The sequence below is a fragment of the Colletotrichum jinshuiense genome, chromosome 7 (genome assembly GCF_051148585.1).
Source record: "Colletotrichum jinshuiense chromosome 7, complete sequence".
NCBI lineage: Eukaryota > Fungi > Ascomycota > Sordariomycetes > Glomerellales > Glomerellaceae > Colletotrichum > Colletotrichum jinshuiense.
This window is the reverse complement of record NC_139314.1, coordinates 1,670,062-1,689,994: the sequence shown is the minus strand read 5'-3', so window position 1 is coordinate 1,689,994 and position 19,933 is coordinate 1,670,062. Positions and strand designations below refer to the sequence as shown.

The following is a 19,933-nucleotide window of genomic DNA, read 5'->3' as shown; positions in this document are numbered from 1 at the left end:
ATTCTCCCGTCAATCGATATCGCCGAGCGCCAGTCGTCAATCCCGAAGCCACCATCACATTCCGCCAACGCGCCTAAGCTTTGCCTGCCCGTCAGCGTATCCGGCGTATCTGCGTCCCAGGTGTATCAGGGGTCCTTCGGAGGTGGACAGAGGGGAGAAGCGTCCGCTGGACGACATCGGACGAGGAACTCCAAGGAGGCTGTAAGCTTATCGCTCCGTTCTGGTTCGTTGCGGGGGCCGCGATCTTCATCGGCAAGATCAGATATGATAAGGGTCTTGGGAGCTCACAGTGCAGCAGATTCGTCGAATCAGATCGCATTGCGACGGAACCGACGACGGTCGATGTCAAAGCCGCCAACATCAAGAAACGTGCGATAAGGCCCCATTCAGAGAATATGCCGATGAGCCATTGAGCGGGATTCCTTCTGCCGACGAACCCCCCCGGCCTCGCTCACGACACGAGCAACGGGAGCCGCCCTATCGCACACGTTACGATTACCACCCCTGCTATTTATTCCTGTGACCATATTCCTTATCTCTGGGGCGATTGCAGCGACGATAGGTTCCGTGCCAGTAGCTAGAAGCTGAATCGCAACGAGGCCAAGCAATCCTGAAGCTGAGCTCATAAGAGGTCGGTCAGGCTTCGGTCCCTGGGAGGTTCCGCGGTGAACGACGCAGTTTAGCTATTCAGCATCCCACTTGTTGCCCGCAATTCGTCTTCTCTGCAGAGGGAACCCGCAGCGGATTCGTCAAGATGGCATTCGACAAGATTCGTAAATATTTGAATGTCGAGTACCAGCCGGGAGAGCGTAAGCTCGTCCAGAAGGTCGACTTCTTCATCCTGACGTTTTGCTGTCTGAGTTACCTGGTGAACTATGTGAGTGCCGGAACCCAAGCTCCTGTTGCGTTGTGGAGTTTAGTTACGAGCCCCTGCTTACCTGGTCGCAGCTCGACCGCACCAACCTGAACAATGCATACCTCTCTGGCATGAAGGAGGAGTTGGGTTTCGTTGGAAACCAGCTCAACCAAATCAACACTTGCTTCACGATTGGGTAAGAAAATCTGTTTCCCTTCCTGCACACTCGCGCTCTCCGTGTAAGACTTGATTGGTTTTTGTTACTGACCATTGAGCTAGCTACGTCATCGGACAAGTTCCGTCCAACCTGTCCCTTCACTATGTGAAGCCACGCATTTGGTTCCCGCTGATGATGGTCATCTGGGGCGCCCTGACCATGTGCACCGCCAGCGTGCACAACCCGCAGTCCATCATGGCAATCAGATTCTTCCAGGGCATCTCGGAGGCGTCGACCTTTGTCGGCACGCACTACATCCTGGGCGCGTGGTACACGGAGCGCGAGCTGGGCAAGCGCAGCGGCATCTTCACGGCGTCGGGTCTCGCGGGCACCTTCTTCGGCGGCTTCATCCAGACGGGCATCCACAGCAGCATGGACGGCCTGCACGGGCTCAGCGGGTGGCGCTGGCTGTTCATCATCGACGGGCTGATGACCATCCCCGTCGCCATCTACGGCTTCCTCTGCTTCCCCGACACCCCGCACACGACGACGGCCTTCTACTTCACCGAGGAGGAGAAGGCCCTGGCGCGGTCCCGGGTGCCGCAGATCCAGGAGCGCTCGCCCCTCACGTGGCGCTTCATGAAGAAGGTCCTCACGTCGTGGTACTGGTGGGGCTTCGTCGTGCTCTGGATCATCGCCGGCGAGACCGAGTCGTTCAGCACCAACTCGCTCCTGGGCCTGTACATGAAGAGCCACCCCACGAACAAGTACACCATCCCGCAGCTCAACAACTACCCGACGGGCGTGCCGGCCGTGGGCATCATCTCGACGCTGTTCTGGGCGACGCTGACCGACTTCCTGGGCGGCAAGCGGTACCTCGTCGCCTACTTCATCGGCATCACGGGCGTCGCGACGTCCGTCATGGTCCTGGTGGCGGCGCGGAACCCGACGAGCGATTCGTCCACGGCCGTCGTGTTCGGCGCGTACTACTGGGCCGGCGCTGTGTACGCGTGCCAGGCGACCTTTTTCGCGTGGTGCAACGACGCGATGCGGTACGAGGAGGGCGTCTTCCGCGGCGTCGTGCTCGCGGGCATGAACCTGGGCAGCAACGCCGTCAACTCGTGGTGGAGCATCATCTTCTACGGCGCCTCCATGGCGCCGTGGTTTACTGTAAGTTTGCCGTCGAGAGGCCGGTACTAGAGTAACGGGCTAACCTGAGTTTTCCAGAGGGGCATGTGGGCCATGATCGCCAGCTCTATCGCGCTGATTGTCTGGACCGTGGGACTCACCTACCTGACGCACAGGGAGGCGAAGAAGAGGGTGCTGAACGCGGAGGAGGAGACGGGATCCGTCACCAAGAACCCCGACGTGAAAGACGACAACGATACTGTTTAGTGGCGGGTTTGCGGAACGGTCTAGTCCAAACTACCCGCTGGTGCTGCGGCTCAGATTAGCACCCGAAAATTTAATTGACTTGTTGAACTATACGTAACGAAACTCACTGTCCCACGAGTGATTGAGTGAGACAACTTAAAAAACAAAGGTGGTGTCGTGCATCTGAGTTTGAGTCAAAATAGGGGTGATGAATGGGAGAATAAACATCTCATATTTAATATTGCTTACATCTAAATGACCCACGTGCTATTGAAACATTGGAATAAAGAGAGGAAGTGGTTGCAGTAAGTACTCCTTTGGTCGCTAAGATATAGCCACAACTGCTACACGTTGGCAACTGGCGGCAGCAACTGGCGGCACGCTTGTGCATTACACAGAACAAGGGCGGGAGGGCCAGTATTTCGAAACGGAAATGGACGGGCCAGGAGAATTCGAAAGCCGTCGCCGATTGGGCAGCCATTGGCAGCTCCTCCGTCAAAGGCGAGACCGGTGCCGACCCTGACAGAGAATCCTGACATGCCGAGGCCGGGAGTGGGCGTCTCCACTGTACAAGCTCGCGGATGCCGAGGCCGGTACTGGAATAACGGGCCCGCCCCACCAGATGCCGAGGATGACGGGATTGGCTTGGGCACGCCATTGGCAGCAAACCCTGCTGCATCAATGCGCTGGTTTCCGTCTGTTGTCGATAATTGACGGCCGGGAACTCCTGAAAAGCTTACAGAAGCAGTCGAGAAACAGCGGTCTGCTTCCCAACCCCCGTCATCGATCTTTTCTGCACAGCATGTCCTGAAAACAGGGGGAAAGGCGCTGTTGCGTACTGGTTCCTGCAAGATCCTGGGTGGGTCGGCCCATCGACGGAGACCCCGACACCGTGATCGGCACCGAAACCCGACTCGTTGGGACCAGGCCCACGACCCAACTGCGTCATTCCCACCTCCGTCAATGCGTTTTTTCGCTCTCACGCGCCACAGCCCGGCAGAGAGGCGTGTGTTCGTCGTCGGACCCACGATGACCAAGCTGGCGGGACGACGGGTGGCCCGGCACGGTCGGGGGACGATGACGATGTGCTCCGCCGAAAAGTTCGACGGCGGCTTCTAGTCGCCTTCCACCGCCGCCGCATATATAACCGCGTCTCCCTTTCTTGGCTTCTGCTGCCCGTTCTGCACTGTAGATCTTACATCATTAGACGACGTACCCCGTATTTCTTACTTTTAATCCCCCAACCCTATTGTCGAAACCGCATCGATGACTCCACTGCCATCAGACTACAGCGACCGCCCGGTCGCCGTCCTAGGAGGCGGCGTGCTGGGCCGCCGAATCGGTAAGAAACCGTTGCTCCCGCCATAGTCTCGGGGTCGCTAACAACACCATGTAGCCTGCACTTGGGCCTCTGGCGGATACAACGTGCAAGTCCGCGAGCCCGACGCCAAGCAGCACCAGCCGTGCCTGGACTACGTCAAGCAGAACGTCGACAGCTACCCGGCGTCGGGCCGGAAGCGCCCCGGCAACGTCCGGGTGTTCGAGGACCTCGAGACGGCGGTCAAGGACGCCTGGCTCGTCATCGAGGCCGTCCCCGAGCGGATCGAGATCAAGACCGACACGTTCGCCGAGCTGGAGGCCAAGGCGCCCGCGGACGCCATCCTCGCCAGCAACTCGTCGTCGTACAGGTCGTCCGAGATGCTGGGCAAGGTGTCGGACGAGGCCAAGACGCGCATCATGAACACGCACTACTACATGCCGCCCGGCAACATGGTCGTCGAGCTCATGACCGACGGCCACACCAACCCGGACTACTTCCCCTTCATGACCGAGAGGCAGAGGGAGGTCGGCACGAAGCCCTTCACCGCCCGCAAGGAGTCGACCGGGTTCGTCTTCAACCGCCTGTGGGCCGCCATCAAGCGGGAGACGCTGTCGATCCTGGCCGAGGGCGTGTCGAGCCCGGAGGAGATTGACCTGTTGTTTTACGAACTCACCAAGCTCGGGAATGGCCCGTGCAAGATCATGGACGGTAAGAGTGCCACATGGAGTCCGCCCCCGGCGACCAATATATGAACGTGCGCTGACAGCATGCCACAGAGGTCGGCCTCGACACCGTCGCCTTCATCGAGGACCACTACGTCAAGGAGCGCGGCCTGTCGCCGGAGTACACGGTCGACTTCCTGCAGCGCGAGTACCTCTCCAAGGGCAAGCTCGGCAACAAGTCGGCCAAGGGCGGGCTCTACCCGCGGCTCCCCAAGATCGTGGCGCTCGACCTCGGGCTCGCCAACGCCAACGACCACGCGGCGTCGGGCCAGATCCTGCAGCTCTCGCCCGAGGGCAAGGTGGAGCGCGTGCTCGCGGAGCGGCAGCACGTGCCGGACGGCATCGACATCGACGCGGCGACGCAGCGCATGTTCTGGACGTGCATGGGCACGCCGGGCGCGCCCGACGGCGCCGTCTTCTCGGCGAACCTCGACGGCAGCGACGCGCGGTCGCTCTTCGCCGCGGGCGAGATCAACACGCCCAAGCAGCTCGTCGTTGAGCCCGCGTCGCGCAAGCTGTACTTCTGCGACCGCGAGGGCATGCGCGTGTGCCGCGCCAACCTCGACGGCAGCGGCCTCGAGACGCTCGCCGTCGGCGGGCGCGACCCCGTGGACCTGACGGCGTGGTGCGTCGGCGTCTCGGTGGCGCCGGCGCTGGGCAAGTTCTACTGGACGCAGAAGGGCGCGCCCAAGTCGGGCCAGGGCCGCATCTTCTGCGCCAACATCGACATGCCCGCGGGCAAGACGGCCGAGACGCGCGACGACGTCGTCTGCGTGCTCGGCGACCTGCCCGAGCCCATCGACCTCGAGGTGGACGAGGAGACGGGCACCATCTTCTGGACGGACCGCGGCGAGATCCCCAAGGGCAACACGCTCAACAAGGCGCGCCTCGACCCCGAGACGGGCCTGCTGGCGGCCGCGGCGCCGGGCGCGAAGAGCTACGAGATCCTGGTGCGGCACCTCAACGAGGCCATCGGCGTCAAGCTGGACCGGGAGAACGGGCACGTTTACTTCAGCGACCTCGGCGGCAGCATCTACCGGTGCAACGTGGACGGGACGGACAAGAAGAAGATCTTTGCCGACGAGGACCGCACCATCTCGGGCATTTCCGTCCTGCGCGTGTAGATGTAAACTTCTCTGGTTCAGACGGGTTAGACTGGCGTTTGGGAGGGCGCGGAGTTGGCATGTAATATGGGTTTAGAGGCTTACAGATATCCGGTATGGGCGGTTGTGTCGGTTCAAGAGGATTAGACTCGGTGATTTAACTGGGGAAATAGGTCAGGATTTTATACGAGAAAATAATTAAGAATATTAAAATCTAACGACTTTGCCCCATTTTGAAACCCCATTGAAATGCACCCTCATCTATCGTGTTTCTATCGTCTATCGTGGTGCGGCCTCCCCCGTGCGGCTCCCCTCCCCCCCCGCCTCATTTCACGGCGTAGCTGACCTTGGACTTGCCCTTACTCCTCGAGATCTTCTTGACGACCGTCTCGCCGCACTGGTCCGTGGAGTCGACGTGCGTGCCGCCGCAGGGGTAGACCTCGGCGCCGACGATCTCGACGACGCGGAACTTCTCGCCGGGCGGCGCCAGGCTGCGGTCGGGGATCAGGCGCTCGAGCCCGCGGCGGCGGAAGTCGTCCTCGTCCCAGAAGTCGACGCGGACGGGCAGCTTGGCGGCGAGCAGCTCGTCGAGGCGCGCCTGGATGGGCGCCTTCCACGCGCCGTCGATGAGGCCCTGGAACTCGCACGACGCGGCGTCGGGGAAGTGCGACGCCTTGAGCTCGTCGAAGCCCTCGACCTCGTTCTCGAGGAGCCCGCGCACGGCGGCGCCGAGCACGTGGCCCGCCGTGTGCAGGCGCGAGTACAGCAGGCGCTTCTCGGCGTCGATGGCCTGCTCGACCTCGTCGCCGGCGGCGAAGCGCGCGGCGCCGCCGAAGCGGCCGAGGTGCAGCACCTGGCCGTCGCGGACGGCGTCCATGCGCACGGAGCTGACGGCGAAGGAGGCGCCCGCGGGGCCGGCCAGCGACCCGACGTCCGAGGGCTGGCCGCCGCCCTGCGGGTGGAAGATGGTCTGCTCGGTGACGACGACGTGGTCCTGGTCGCCGCCGTCCTTGAAGAGCTGGCGGTTGGCGTCCTCGAGGTCGGCGAAGGGGCGCACCGCGGTGACGATGGTCTTGAGCGTGTGGAGCTTGGCGTTGTGCTGGAAGGCCAGGTATGTCCTGGCTGCTGCCGATGCCATTGTGTCTGTCTTTGGAGGCGTGTTTCTTTTCTTTTCTTTCTTCTCTTCTTCCCGGTTGATTACGGTAGAATCGGCCGGCCTCCAACCGCTATATAAGGGTTTGGAGTTGCTCGCAGATGCGCTGGTGAAGTGGTGATCTTCTTGTCCGTTCCAGGGTCTTCTATGAACCAAGCAATTGACATGAAGGGCGCGAGCCGTGTTTAAATGTGGCCCAAAGCCCCTTGTCAGTGGGGCCCTTCAGTGGTGCGTGCGCCCTGTACGACTCCCTCAGCATTGGAGGAGTGAAACGGGAACGGTTTAGTCGGGTTGTCATTGTGGCAGACTAGGAGTCAGAGTGACTCTTTGATGGTGGCTTATTGAGAAAGGAGAGTAACTATCGAACATGTTCATCTGTGTTCATGGTACCAGGCAACCCGAGTTTGTCAGCTACGGATATGCAATGGTCTTGTTTGTGCCTAGACCCCGTCGCTAATGCAATGGGTTGCCAAGTCCGTAAGCCAAAACCATAAGCCAAAACCGTAAGCCAAAACCGTAAGCCAAAACCGTAAGCCAAAACTACTCGATTGGGTATGTGGCATATTCATGTAATATTGGAAACTCTTCAATGATTGGCCTTTGGACACAAGTGAGATTTGGTTCGAGATGTCACGCCAAGGAGAATTGTGTTTTGTTTTGCTTTTTGTTTGGTTATCAAGGGGAGGGGATTCTATGCCCGCACAACTTAGACGAGCCATATCTTCCGCCCGTCCTCGACGTCCAGCTCGTCCTCGAGCATCTCGTCGCCCTGCCCGCACGCCCGCCGCAGCCTCTCCCAGCTGTCCCCGCCAACCTCGCGGAACGCGACGGCGCCGACCCGCCTGAAGCGGTCGTCCCCGGCGCGCTCGACGAGGATGCCGGCCCCGGAGTAGTGCACGTCGTAGATCTCGTCCTCCTCGAGGCACCCCTCGTCGATGCTCCAGTCGCCCCACTCGTCCATCAGCATCTTGGACGCCGCGAGGAGGACGAGCTCGCAGGGCGTCTCGTCGGAAGGGGGCAGGGTGTCGGGGTACGCCTCGAACAAGGCCTCGTCCTGGCCGCCGCCTTCCACGGCGAACACCCACCGCCCTTTCTCGGCTGCCGCCCGGAGCGTGCCCGCGCAGACGTGCGCCTGGACGGGAATCGCGTCCTCGACGAGCTCGGGGGGCCTGTCCGCCGCGAAAACCCTCTTCTCCTCTTCCGTCGCCGGCGGAGCTGCGGCCGGCGGCTCCTCGGGGATCGGAGCGATGGTCGTGACGACGCCGGCCTTGGCCTTCCTCGACACCCGCGCCGCCGCCTCGTCCAGCCTCCGCGTCATGTTGACCACCTCCTCGCTCCACACGGCCGAGTGCTCCCCCTGGTGGCGCCCGAACAGCGGCGTCCGGACCCGGAACCGGACCTGCCCGCCGCCGTGGCCCGCGGCGGCGTAGAACCGCGGCACGGCGGGGACGCGGGGCGCGACGTCGACGGCGCCCCGCAGCGACGCCCACGACCACGACGGGAACCCGGCCGCGGCCGTCGCCGGCGCGGGCCGCCCCGACGCCGCGCAGTCCGCCGCGCGCCACGCCAGCTGCTCGTGCAGGCTGTTGGACCACAGCCCGGCGGCGTACTCCTCGCCCAGCGCGTCGCGCACGAGCTTGGCGACGCCCCACACGGCCGCGAGCTTGTCGCCGTAGAAGGTGAGGGCGCAGGCCGTGTAGGCGCGCACGGCGGCGCGCCAGAAGGCCTCGAGCGAGTCGCCCGCGGTGCCGGCGAGCGGGCGCACCGAGAGCGCGGAGCCCTGGAGCCGCTCGCGCCAGTGGCGGTCGGTCCGCGGCGCGGCGTCGAGCGGCGCGGGGAGGCCCGCGGGGAGCGTCTCGGTGGCGCTGAGGGTCGCGCAGTCCCAGAAGAGCTGGGCCGCGCCGAACTGCAGGAGGCGGGGGGAGAGCATTCTCTCTTTTTTTGGGTTCGGGGGTTAGAATCTTTTTCCTTTTTTTTTGGCTTTTTCGCAAGACACGCAAAGACTGGGTCGATGGTCTAGAGCGAGGAGGGGGGCCGGCGGAGCGTACCTTGGAATACCCAGCCGCGAGTGTAGAGCTCGCTTCCCATCAGGTCCCTGTCCCACAGGTCCGAGTTCAGCACCCTCCAGACCCTGTCGCCAAAGGCTGTGGACGGGCGGGCGGGGGTGTACCGGACGGGCAGGATGCCGGGAGTCCGCTCGCGGAAGAGCCCGCCCGTGTGGTCCCTGGAGTCGGCGGCGGCGATGTTGCAGTACGAGTTGCGGTACACCTTGTGCATGAGCGGGGCCTCGGCGGCCCAGTCGTCGACGTGCGGGCCCTTGGCCCCGACGCCCTGGATGATGCACACGGAGTCGATCCAGACGTAGCGCATGCCGAGGCGGCGGACGGTATGGACGGCCTGGGCGAAGTTGGCGTTGCTGCAGACGGCCTCCCAGGGGATGCCGGGCCCCGTGTACTCGTCCAGCGTCTGCGTTGTGAGCCGCACGAAGGAGCCGCGGCCCCAGCAGTGGCTCAGCGTCAGGTAGGGCGCGCGGATGGGGTCGCGCCTGGTGTTGACGACGCGGATGCGCGCCGGCGGCCACGCGGCGTCGCCGGGCCCGACGTCGAGGACGCGCGTCGGCACGAAATCCCGGCTGCCGTGGCTCCTGACGCACTTTGGGTGGTTGTCGACGCAGTCCTCCAGCCACTGCCTCATCCGCGCCTGCGACTGCTCCGAGCCCGTGCCTGCGCCGAGCTCGTCCGCGTCGGGGATGGCGCCGAGGTCTGAGTGTTGCGCGGGGTCAGCGCATGTGTCCGGGGCGGCGCGGGAGCACCGCCGGGTGGGGGGGAGTGGGGGAGGTTTCCTACCATCTTCTGGGATCAGGTCGAACCTCACTTCCGGGAGGTCTTCGCTTCTCCTGGGCCCCACGCTCCGGCCCGCGACCGGCCGGAACGTGATTGACACGTAGCTCTTTGTCTCTCTGATTCGGGCAGCCGGGCGCATGTTCCAGCGGTACAGCGACTTGGTGTCGCCCACTTGGTCGAACCACGGTGCTACGGTACTGGGCGTCTCACTGGGCTTTTCACTGGGCTTCTCGCTGGTCTTCTCATCGGGGCGCTTGTCGGGCTCCTCGCCGAGCCTCTCGGCGAGCCTCGTGCAAAACACGCATCCCGCCTCCACTGAGGCATCGAAGTCCACCGGGTCATCGTGGTGGTAGCCCCAGGTCTTTCCAGACTCAAGGACGGTGCTCCGGCAAAAGTCGCAAATCATGACGCCGGATATCGCATAGCGAGTCGGGGGAAAAGGAAAGAAGATGGACAGAAACCGAGGAACTTCAAACCGGCGGGTCAATCACGTTCTACTCTACCAGAGCCCAGCCTCGCAGACGGGCGACGGCGGGGAGGTCAGCTGAAGCGGGTGAGATTTTGGGGCCGGGGATGTGAGATGGCAGGGCTGGAGTGATTTCGGGGCATTCGTAACGGCGGGGGTGGAGACGGCGGTGCTGCGAGATTGGCAAGGGGGTGTTGATTGGGCGGGCTAGATGCCGGGGGTGCTGGAGCATCCTCGGAGGTCTCTTGTTCGCCATTTGGTTTGGAAGTGATCGATATGAGTGTTTTTTAATAGCTCTTCTTTGTCAGATGTGGATGAGCTGCTTAATTTGATCCAGGATATCAAGTTTTGTGCCGACGAGTTCATTCAGGCGTCCTTTTTCAAGAAACCATATTCGCAATGTACAAGCCCTACCAACCTGGAATCAGCCCAGTCAGTGTAGCGGAGCTCGGAATGCAAGCCCCTGCTCTCCAGTCAATCGCATGCACATGCTCAGAACGACGGCTTCCGGACGAAAGGAGTGGGTGGAAATCTGTTATTATTCGTTACTTGCCTCTCGCTTAGCTATATGCGCTGGACGGAGGTCAACCGGATGCCGGATGTGGACAGACGGCCCAGGCTCGGCAACCAACCCTTCTATTACTCATAAACATGCGGCCCTTCATTCACTTCACTCCCGCTGCCCGCGGGCCATCAGGCCGCGAAAGCCAGCAGGGACAGGATAGACACGACGGCGCCTAGTGAGCCAGAGCCCACGAGGGTCGAGGCGGCGGACGTGCCGTTGTTGGAGCTGGACGAGCCAGACGAGCTGGACGTCGACTTGGTCTCGTTGCACTCGACGAAGCCGTTGCGCTGGACGGCGCCGGTGTGGGTCATTGCGCCGACGTAGACGCAGCTGCCCCGGTAGGACGGGTTCAGGACCACACGGTCGGCACCGGGAGCCTCTGCAACTGCACGTCAGCGGGCCGCGCGACTCGTGAGAACCGGGGGGGTAAGGGGGGCGGGGTTGAGCGGGAGGGGCAGGGGTGTGTTGGATTCATCAAAAAAGAGCAAAACGGGAGCAGGGAGCACATACTGCCGGTGTAGTTGCCGGAGGTGAGGATGGGGAACTCCTGGTAGGGGCCGGAGGTGGTGAAGACAAGGTTCTCGCGGTTGTTGAAGGTGTGCGGGTACTGGCTGGTGCCGATCTGCTGGTTGGCGGCGTAGAGGCGGCAGCCCTCGGCGGCGGCCTCGGCGACCTGCTTCCGCGAGTACTTGTTGGTGCCGCAGGTGACGGTGGCGATGTCGGCGGTGCCCTGGCGCTTGTCGAGGGCCTGCTCGGAGATGTCGACGGGGCTGGCGACGGCGAAGACGGCGCACAGGGCGAGGACGAGGGTGGACTTGAAGGCGACCATGGCGACGGGCGGTGGTGGGAGACGAGGATTTGGTTCTGGGGGGGAGGTGGACGGAAGTGAGAGGCTTGGCGGGGGTTACGCCGCGAGGATGTCGTCAATGTTTATTTGCAAGGGGTTTCGAAGCGGATGGGAATGTCCACTGCGGAAAGGGAGGGGAGAGGCCGTCGGGCAATTCAAATGCTGGTCGAGTTGGTTGTTAAGGGGTCCGGTCGAATGCAAAGAGGGAAAGGGAGAGAGGGAGAGAGAGAGAAAGAGAGGATGCGTTGTCCGTAAAAATGAAACAGTTGGACGCCGAGTACTTGGCCGGCGCGAGGTCCCGTCTGCCAAGTGCGGAAAACTGCAATTCGACGTGGCCCTGGCCAGCTGTGTTTTGGACGCCGAGAGAGGGAGAAAAGCTACAAAAAAACACAAAAAAGGCCACCGGGTCCAACCATACCGCGGCGGCTGAAAAGGCCATCTCTTCAGCTGGTCCAGGGCAGCTGAGGGCGGACAGAACGGCAGGAACGGCGCGAGGGTGGGGGCGGGAGGTCACGTGAAGAGAACACTGCGCCAATCAGGGCCGGCGTAATAACATAAGCTTAATCTTACGCCTGTTTGGGAGAGGCCGCCGTCCCCATGCCAGATCCACACAGACCCCACTCTGTCGCCGGCCATTCGCTGCATGCTTTTTTGCGCGCCTTCCTGCCCCTCCTCCTGCCCCTCCTGCCCCTCGGCGTTTTCTTGGACTGCTCCAGGCCGGGCTGGCTGAAGGAAGGCGCAGGTCGGGAGGCGCCGAGCAAGCGAAACAGCATCGAATGCAGGAAGGAAGCAGCGAGTAGCGCAGCTGCCAGAGGCACCACGATATGGAACGTCTGGGAAGGAATCGAGGACACACAATTACCGTCCAGACTCCTAGCCACAGCCACAGCCACAGCCACAGCCATAACCCCAACCCCAGTCCAGTCCAGCCTCAGCCCAGCCCCAGCCCACGGCCACACCTGATATCTACACAGTTCCCGCGCATGCATGCATGCCATGCCCACGGTCGACTGCACTACATAGTACACTACAGTGGCGTATCCAGTAGTGTGCATGCTATGTATGTATAATATGACATGGCCGAGGCCGAGGCCGCTAGAAACAAGTGCTAGCGAGTGACGGCAATGTCTAATTAATTAAACCACTGCCTACCCACGGCCTACCCACTCACCAGCACCACTCTTCATACACTAGAAGTACACACAGCACTAGCACCCCCCCTGTTTCTGCCAAACTAGCGGCTGTGTCCCCCCGTAGGCGACGTGCCATGCCATGCCACGCCTTGCGGATGCTCCGTCGCATCGTCCATCGACCTTCCTCTTCTGAAGCGCCGCACCGCACGGCACCGGCCTGCACCGCACTGAAACACGGCAAACAGCGCAGAGGGTGCCCCGCCCGCTGACGCTGACGGCTGGCGACGTCAGTGAAGCAACGCAACGCGACGCAACGACGCCTCCACGTGGGTCGAGATTTGGCCTCTTCCAAGCTTTCCACCTTCCCGTTGCGCTGCCGTCGTCGTCGTCGCCGCTGTCGTCACGAAACCTCGGTCGGGGCTGAATAATATCCACAACCTGTCACCAACACCAACACAACACCTACACCAGCACAGATACACAAATACAAACACCATCACCAACACACCAACAACACACCAACAACTACCCCTCTTCACCCCGCGCCGCCCGACTCAATCATCACTGAGAACAACACCAAACCCCCAACCACAGTACAGAATGAGCGTCAACAGCGCAATCGCGGCCCTGCCCGCCTACAAGGCCCTCGACTCCCTCGTCAAGGCCGACGCCGCCCTCGACGACACGGTCCAGAAGTTCAGGGACCTCGCCAAGGCCGCCGAGTCCGAGATCGAGGACTTCCTCTGGGACGCCTACAACGCCGTCTTCGCCGTCGCCAAGACCACCGCCCCGGAGAAGCAGGCCCCGCTCCTCGACTTCTTGCAGCGCCTGCGCGAGACCACCGTCACCGCCTCCGACGGCCAGCCCCTCAAGCTCAGCAACCAGGTCGTCTGGAAAGAGCTTCCCACCTTTGGATGGGTGGCGCGCGATTTATGGAATTTTGGTGAGTCGAGCCGGCTCTATCCCGAGTGCCCTCTCATGGGCGAGCGTTATTCCTCTTCCCCACTCACCCCTCCCCGCTCCCCTCTCCGCAATCCCACCGGGCCTCCGCCCTTAGCATGGAGTCGATGGAGCGTCAAAGTGAATGAATGAGACACGGTTTCACTGACGCAACGCCAGACGCCCTCGACGCATCCGCGTCCAAGGAGGAAAAGGCCGCCTGGGACAACCTCTCCGCCTTCGCCGCCCAGCTGACCGCCCGCGCCGACCTCAACGACCCCCAGGACCCCTTCGACTTCTCCCTGTACGGCCTCTGGACCCTGCGCACCGCCTTCGAGGAGGAGCACCCCGCCGACGCCGACACCGCCGCCGCCGTCAGGCAGGCCTACCTGTGGATCATCTACTCGGGCGACGCCCTGCAGAAGCTGAGCGCCAAGGACCGCGAGTTCGACGGCAAGACGGCCAAGGCCGGCGGCAAGTTCGGCGACCGCGAGTGGAAGGGCCTGAACGACGAGAGGTGGGGGGTCTGGGCCGACGCCTTTGCGGCGGCGCAGGCCTCGCTGTCGGATGCCGAGGTCAAGAGCCTCGCCGGGAAGGCGGCCGAGACGATGAAGAGCAAATGAGCAATGTGCCGTTTTCCATTAGGGGGTATTCGGCGGTGAAGCCAAGACTTTATGAAGATTAATGAGGTTAATGCCAAAAACAAGTTCAGCACCAACTTTTCAGTTCCGTGGTCTATTTGCAAAGAAAGGAAACTGTTGGAGTACGGTAGAGAGAGGAAAAGGAAAAAAAAAAAGGGCACATAGGAAAATAAAACAAAAGAGTCTGAAAACAACGGTAAGAGTACCGACATGAATCCGCAATGCCGACCCAACCAATGCAAGCCAACAACTGCGGCTTGCTGATAAACATCAATGCTTTGACAACCATTTCCATGCCGCGCGGTGACATCAACCACCGAACTATCCCTCGGCAACTTGCAAGTGACAGCTAGTCGGCTAGACGCCGTCCACCGAACCCTCCTGCAGCCTCCACAGCGACGCGAACACGCCGTCGCCCTTCTCCAGCAGCGCCTTGGGGCTGTCGAACTCGACGACCCGTCCGTCCTGCAGGGCGACGACCTTGTCGAAGTCGGCGACGGCGCGCAGGCGGTGGGCGATGACCACGACGGTCCACCCCCGGAACTCGCTCCGGATGAGGTCCTGGACGACCTGCTCCGTGGCCTGGTCGAGACTGTGTTTTTTTGTCAAAATGTCAGCGCAGTTCATCCGTGTGTGCGAGCGTCATCTGCATAGGGGATGGGAACAAAGACTCACCTGCTCGTCGCCTCGTCCAGCAGCAGCACGCGGCTGGAGCGCAGGAGCGCCCTCGCCATGCAGAACAGCTGCTTCTGCCCCGCGCTCAGCCAGTCCGTGTTCAGCTCCGCGTCGAGCCCGCCCTTGTCCTCGAAGAGGGCCCGCAGGCCCGTCTTTCCCAGGGCGGCCCACACGGCGTCGTCGTCGCCGCCGTGGCCGCCGAGCGGGTCGAGGTTCCGGCGCACCGTGCCGGGGAGGAAGAGGGCGTCCTGCGGCAGCGCGACGAGCGCCTCGCGCAGCGCGCCGACGGGCACGCGCGCGATGTCGACGCCGTCGATGGACACGGCGCCCGCCGACGGCTCGTGCAGCCGCAGCAGCAGCGCCAGCAGCGTCGACTTGCCGCTGCCCGTGCGCCCGCAGATGGCCACCTTCTCGCCGGGCCGGACGGAGAGGCTGACGTCGCGCAGGACGCGGTGGTCATCGTACGCCGCCGACACGCCCGCGAGCTCGATGGCGCCCGCGGCGGGCCACCCGCCCGCGGGAAGCGAAGCCGGATCCTCCCCCCCGCGGCCCGCCTCGGACGGCGTGCCCGTCTCGAACTCCCTGATGCGCGCGACGGCGCCCAGGCTCGTCTCCAGCATGGCCCAGTAGTTGAGCAGCTGCGTGAGCAGGTGGCCGAAGCCCATGACGCTGACGAGGGCGACGCCGAGCAGGCCCGGGTCGACGGAGGCGCGCAGGGCGACGGCCAGCGCGACGAGCACGACGGCGAGCCCCGCGACGACGAGGTTGAGCACGAGCAGCAGCCAGCGCTGCATGCTGCCCATGGCGTAGAAGGCGCGCTGCGAGAGGTCGAGGCGCGCGAGGTTCTCGGCGCGCGCGTCGGCGGCCCGGCCGAGCGCGCGGACCGTCACGAGCCCCGCGAAGGACGCGAGGAAGTGCGAGAAGACGGGCGACTTGGCCTCGAGGTCCAGGAGGCGCACCTGGCGCGACGTCTGCAGGTAGACGCGCTGGATCGCGTAGAGGACCGCCGCGAGGACGGGCGTGGCGAGCGCGAGGTAGCCCGTTGCGATGCAGGTCAGGACCAGGTCCGCGACTGCGAGGGAGAGGTCTGCGGGGTTTAGCTTGGGATGCTAGGATGAAGGGGGGGTGCGAGGGATGGCTTGTGCGGTTGTTTACTTACAGTCGAATGTCAACATGAAGGCGATGGGCAGCGGCAGGTCGACGAGGTTCATGTCTTGGCTGAATCTGGGGGGTTGTTAGCACACATCGTGACACCGACGCCTGGTGATGTCAGGGGAAGGAGGGGGGCGTCCTGACCGGTTGATGATGACACCTGCGTCCGTCTTGACGAAAAACGACAGCGGCGCCCTAGTCTCTTGTCAGCTTGATCTGCTTGCCATCGGCATAGTGCAATCAGAGGGAGGCTTACGCGAGCGCCGCCTTGAGGACGCTAAAGTGCAGCCCCTTGGCCGAGTGAGGGACTATAACAACAAGGAAATAGCTGAAGATATGTCAGTGCCATGAACTGGGAGGCCCCGGGAACGGAAGAGGAATCTCACAGGGTCTCGATGGCGAGCGACAACTCGGTCGACACGCCCCACAGGATGTACACGCCCACCCACATGCCCAGGTTCTGGTCGCCGCCGCTCTCGTTGGCCGCCACCCAGAACTTCACCCAGAGGCCTGCGCCGATGTGTTAGCCATCGTCAAGAAGCGCACGTGGTAGCCGCGGGTGTCTTACGCTGCATGGTCCGGCACGCCATCTGCAAGAGGACCATGGCCACGAACAGGAAGAAGGCCGAGGTCCCCATGGACCGGATGTAGTAGACGAGGGAGCTCGTGTTTGCGGCGCCGCGGGCCTTGGACCCGGCCGCGTCCTTGGTCTTGGCCGCCGCCGCCGGGTTGCCGTTCTGCTTGCCGTTCTCCTGGGGGGTCTCGCCCGCCGCGCCGGCGTCGTCGGCGTGGTCCGCCAGCTGGGAGACCTTGAGCGTGCTGACGTAGCCGCCCGTCTTGCTCAGCTCCTCGTACGAGCCCCTCTCGGAGATTGTGCCGTCGCTGCCAAGCGCGATGATCTGGTCCGCGAAACGGAGCCATTGTGCTGGGGTTTGTTCTGTCAATACGGGTTTGGTTCGGAGGGGAGAGGGGGGAGTGGACATACCGTTGTGCGTGGCGAACAAAACGGCCCTGTTCTGGTCGCGCAGGAGGCCCTGGGCGCCAAAGATGGCGTTGAAGCACTTCGACGCCGTGTCCGAGTCGAGACCCTTGAGGTTGTCGTCCATGATGACGACTTGGTTTCCGCTGTACACCGCCCTCGCGAGCGCCTGTTGAATGCGTCAGTCATGCGTCAGGGGCCGAAGTTGCTGCTCGGAGAAACGCTCAAAGAAAAAAGAAAAAAGACTTACGATGCGGTGCTTCTGTCCGCCGCTGAGCGCAGCGCCCGAACTGCCGACGACGGTGTCGTCGCCCTGCGGGAGGAGGCCGAGGTCCTCCTCCAGCTGGCAGGCCTTGACGACCCGGCCGTAGAACTCCGGGACGTACCCGGCCCCGCCGACGATGTTGTCCTTGATACTCTGGTTCAGGATCCAGGGGTCCTGGTCGCAGTACGCCACGTCCATGGCGGCCGAGTACTCGACGGTCCCGGAGATGCGGTACGTCTCGCCCACGAGGGACTTGAGAAGCGTGGACTTGCCCGAGCCGACGGGGCCGACGAGCATCGTCAGGGTCGAGGGCCGGACCTCGAGCGCCAGGTCGTGCAGGATCGCCTTGTCGCTGTGCCACCCGAACGAGCCCCCCGAGACGGTGATGAGGGGCCGGGACCCCGGCGGCGCGTCGCCGGCCGCCGTCCCGTTCTCGTGAGGGCCGCCGCCCTTGATGTGGCGGTAGTCGTCCCGCTTCTCCTTGACCAGGAACTCCTGTATCCTGTCGATGCACCCGATCGCCGACCCCAGGTTGTTGGGGATCATGACCAGCTCCGACACGGGGCTGATCAGGATGCCGAGCAGGCTCAGGGACGTAAAGGCCTGCACCACGTTCAGCGGCTCGCCGTTGGAGAGCTTTTGGACGACGGCGAAGACGGCAAAGGTGATGGAGGGCGTCATGATGGAGGGAAATTGCCCTGGACAGAGTCAGCAACATACCGGAGCCTTTGAGCCCTGGGGGGGCATGCAACGGGAAGGAGTTCGCAAGGGGACGGGAGACTTACCGACGAGCATGTTGGCGATTTGCATCTTCCTGAACTTCTTGGACTCGTCCAGCTCAAAGTCTCGCAGACCCTGGATCTGGTCCTGCACCGTGGCGGTCAGCCCGCTCATCTTGATGCCCTTGACCGAGCCCATGATCTCGGTGGTGATGCCGACACGCTTCTGGATGGCCTGCATCCACCTGCGCTGCCGCGGCGGGACCAGCTGGCCGAGCTTGATGCTGACCGAGACGCTCACTGCACGCATGGGTTAGTCAGAGGCCGGGTCGAAAACGGCGGGGGGGAAGGCCCGGGCGTGGCTCGCGGGACTCACATAGCGCGATGACGACGGGGGCGACGCCGATGGCGCCGAGCTGGCTGCTCAGAATCCGCAGAGCGAAGCCGACCTGGATCAAGTTCGGGACGATGGCGACGCACCACTGCGAGGCGACCGTGATCCGCTCGACCTCGGCGCTCATGAGCGAGACGGCGGCCTGGGAGTTGCCCGTCTCGGCGCGGAGGGAGAGCATGTTGTGGTAGATGATGGCGATCAGCGCGCCCCGGATGCGCGTGAGGAGCCGGTTGGTGAGCTGGCCGGACCACTGCGTGGAGATCTGATGAGGGTGTTAGCGAGGTGAAGGCTTGTCGCCGGGTCAAACAAAACGGCGGGCGCTTACAGCGACTCCGAGGTAGGTGAGAGCGAAAGCGCCGATGAGCCCGTACCCGAAGCCCACCGGCCTGTCGCCGTGGTTTTGGATGTACTCGATGGTGGTCTGCACGAGCAGGGGCTGCGCGAGGCCGAAGCCCACTATGCCGAGACGCGGGATGTGGATGAAGAAGAGCTCGAGCCAGAACGCCTTGAGGACGGCCAGCACGAGGGCGTGGGTTCGGGTCTGGTCGACTGGGGGGATCCGACAACGGTCAGCAATGGTCGATCGGAGGGGGGGTCGGGGCGAGAGCAAGCGAACCATTTTCCCAGGTCCTAGAGAGCCGATGCAACACCTTCTCGCTCGAGAGGTCGTCGTCGACGGGCTCGAGATCCTCCACCACGAGGTCCTTCTTCCAGCCCAGCGACAGCAGCGGGTTGATCCAGAGCGCCAGGCTCCTGCCGAAGATGCCGGACCGCTCTTCTCGAGAAACGCGAATGGCCGGGATGGTGACGAATGCGGACTTGGAGGTCGACTCCGCGACCAGCAGGAGGGCTGTAGCTGCGAACTGCGCGGCCGCCAGCGCCAGGTCGGCCTTTCCGACCTCGTGGGGAGCAATCCACAAGTCGCCGAGGCGCGCCGCGTCCACAATGACGGTGACTAACAGGAAAGTTTGGAGGAGAGCGGATGGGGCCAGGGACTTGTCGTGCTCCAGTTTGGATATCAGGACGAAGAAGATGCTGGACGCAATCGCGAGAGCGCCAGAGGCAATGAGAACCCCGAGGGCGCCATGATTGTGCCCGTCGACGACGGCAAGAACCAAGGCTGCGATCTGGACCGCAGCGAGGACATGCCAAAGGGCCTAGCAGGATGAATCAGATATCATTGTGTATTTGTATAATAATTATGGCTTACCAGCTTCAAAGTCCTTGTGGTTGAGCCCTGGACCACCACCGGCCTCTTCCACAGCTGCCAGCCCCGGACGAGTCCGAGCACTAGGGGAATTGAGTAGAGCAAGACGATAAGAGCAAAGTCCAGAGCATGATTGTTGTGGTTGAGGTTGAGAATGCCGCCGCATCGCGCGGACGGCAAAAGCACAGCCCCTGAAAAGGCGTGGCCTGAGCACGCGGATGCCCCGAAGGCGGCCTGCATATGGGCTCTAAAAGCCATTTTTGTATTTTTTATTGGCGTGTGAACACCAATTGCGAGATGCCTGAGCAGGCTGGCTTGCAATCCGGGCGCCCTTGCGGTCGTTTATGAGGCTCGGCCTGGACGTACTGCAAATTGCCTCAATGGCTCTCCCCCGATCCCAATACGAGGCGGCTGACGCAACG

The 19,933-nt window shown here is 62.8% G+C and overlaps 7 protein-coding genes across 7 annotated transcripts; 3 read left to right on the top strand and 4 right to left on the bottom strand.

Annotated features, from left to right (window-relative positions):
• Nucleotides 1-754: 754 nt before the first annotated feature.
• Nucleotides 755-2,408, top strand: EsH8_VII_000434 (major facilitator superfamily domain-containing protein; the record flags this gene model as incomplete). The annotated part of the gene is made up of 4 exons (XM_083270567.1): nt 755-877; nt 949-1,052; nt 1,136-2,183; nt 2,241-2,408. The coding sequence occupies 4 exons, from the start codon at nt 755-757 to the stop codon at nt 2,406-2,408; spliced, it is 1,443 nt and encodes a 480-aa protein (XP_083128124.1).
• Nucleotides 2,409-3,653: 1,245 nt separating this feature from the next.
• Nucleotides 3,654-5,554, top strand: EsH8_VII_000433 (uncharacterized protein; the record flags this gene model as incomplete). The annotated part of the gene is made up of 3 exons (XM_083270566.1): nt 3,654-3,729; nt 3,784-4,416; nt 4,485-5,554. 3 exons carry the CDS (start codon nt 3,654-3,656, stop codon nt 5,552-5,554), a joined length of 1,779 nt encoding a protein of 592 aa, XP_083128123.1.
• Nucleotides 5,555-5,858: 304 nt separating this feature from the next.
• EsH8_VII_000432 (alanine--tRNA ligase) lies at nt 5,859-6,671 on the bottom strand (the record flags this gene model as incomplete). The annotated part of the gene is made up of 1 exon (XM_083270565.1): nt 5,859-6,671. One exon carries the CDS (start codon nt 6,669-6,671, stop codon nt 5,859-5,861), a length of 813 nt encoding a protein of 270 aa, XP_083128122.1.
• A 721-nt stretch (nt 6,672-7,392) lies between these two features.
• EsH8_VII_000431 (HET domain-containing protein) lies at nt 7,393-9,935 on the bottom strand (the record flags this gene model as incomplete). The annotated part of the gene is made up of 3 exons (XM_083270564.1): nt 7,393-8,621; nt 8,735-9,448; nt 9,533-9,935. 3 exons carry the CDS (start codon nt 9,933-9,935, stop codon nt 7,393-7,395), a joined length of 2,346 nt encoding a protein of 781 aa, XP_083128121.1.
• Nucleotides 9,936-10,688: 753 nt separating this feature from the next.
• On the bottom strand, nt 10,689-11,389 carry EsH8_VII_000430 (uncharacterized protein; the record flags this gene model as incomplete). Its single annotated transcript, XM_083270563.1, has 2 exons — nt 10,689-10,939; nt 11,071-11,389. 2 exons carry the CDS (start codon nt 11,387-11,389, stop codon nt 10,689-10,691), a joined length of 570 nt encoding a protein of 189 aa, XP_083128120.1.
• Nucleotides 11,390-13,140: 1,751 nt separating this feature from the next.
• Nucleotides 13,141-14,102, top strand: EsH8_VII_000429 (DUF3632 domain-containing protein; the record flags this gene model as incomplete). The annotated part of the gene is made up of 2 exons (XM_083270562.1): nt 13,141-13,483; nt 13,660-14,102. The coding sequence occupies 2 exons, from the start codon at nt 13,141-13,143 to the stop codon at nt 14,100-14,102; spliced, it is 786 nt and encodes a 261-aa protein (XP_083128119.1).
• A 375-nt stretch (nt 14,103-14,477) lies between these two features.
• Nucleotides 14,478-19,769, bottom strand: EsH8_VII_000428 (uncharacterized protein; the record flags this gene model as incomplete). Its single annotated transcript, XM_083270561.1, has 14 exons — nt 14,478-14,712; nt 14,796-15,882; nt 15,955-16,019; nt 16,092-16,142; nt 16,204-16,275; nt 16,334-16,457; nt 16,516-16,872; nt 16,933-17,095; nt 17,177-17,889; nt 17,977-18,210; nt 18,287-18,566; nt 18,630-18,853; nt 18,921-19,461; nt 19,515-19,769. 14 exons carry the CDS (start codon nt 19,767-19,769, stop codon nt 14,478-14,480), a joined length of 4,401 nt encoding a protein of 1,466 aa, XP_083128118.1.
• Nucleotides 19,770-19,933: the final 164 nt, after the last annotated feature.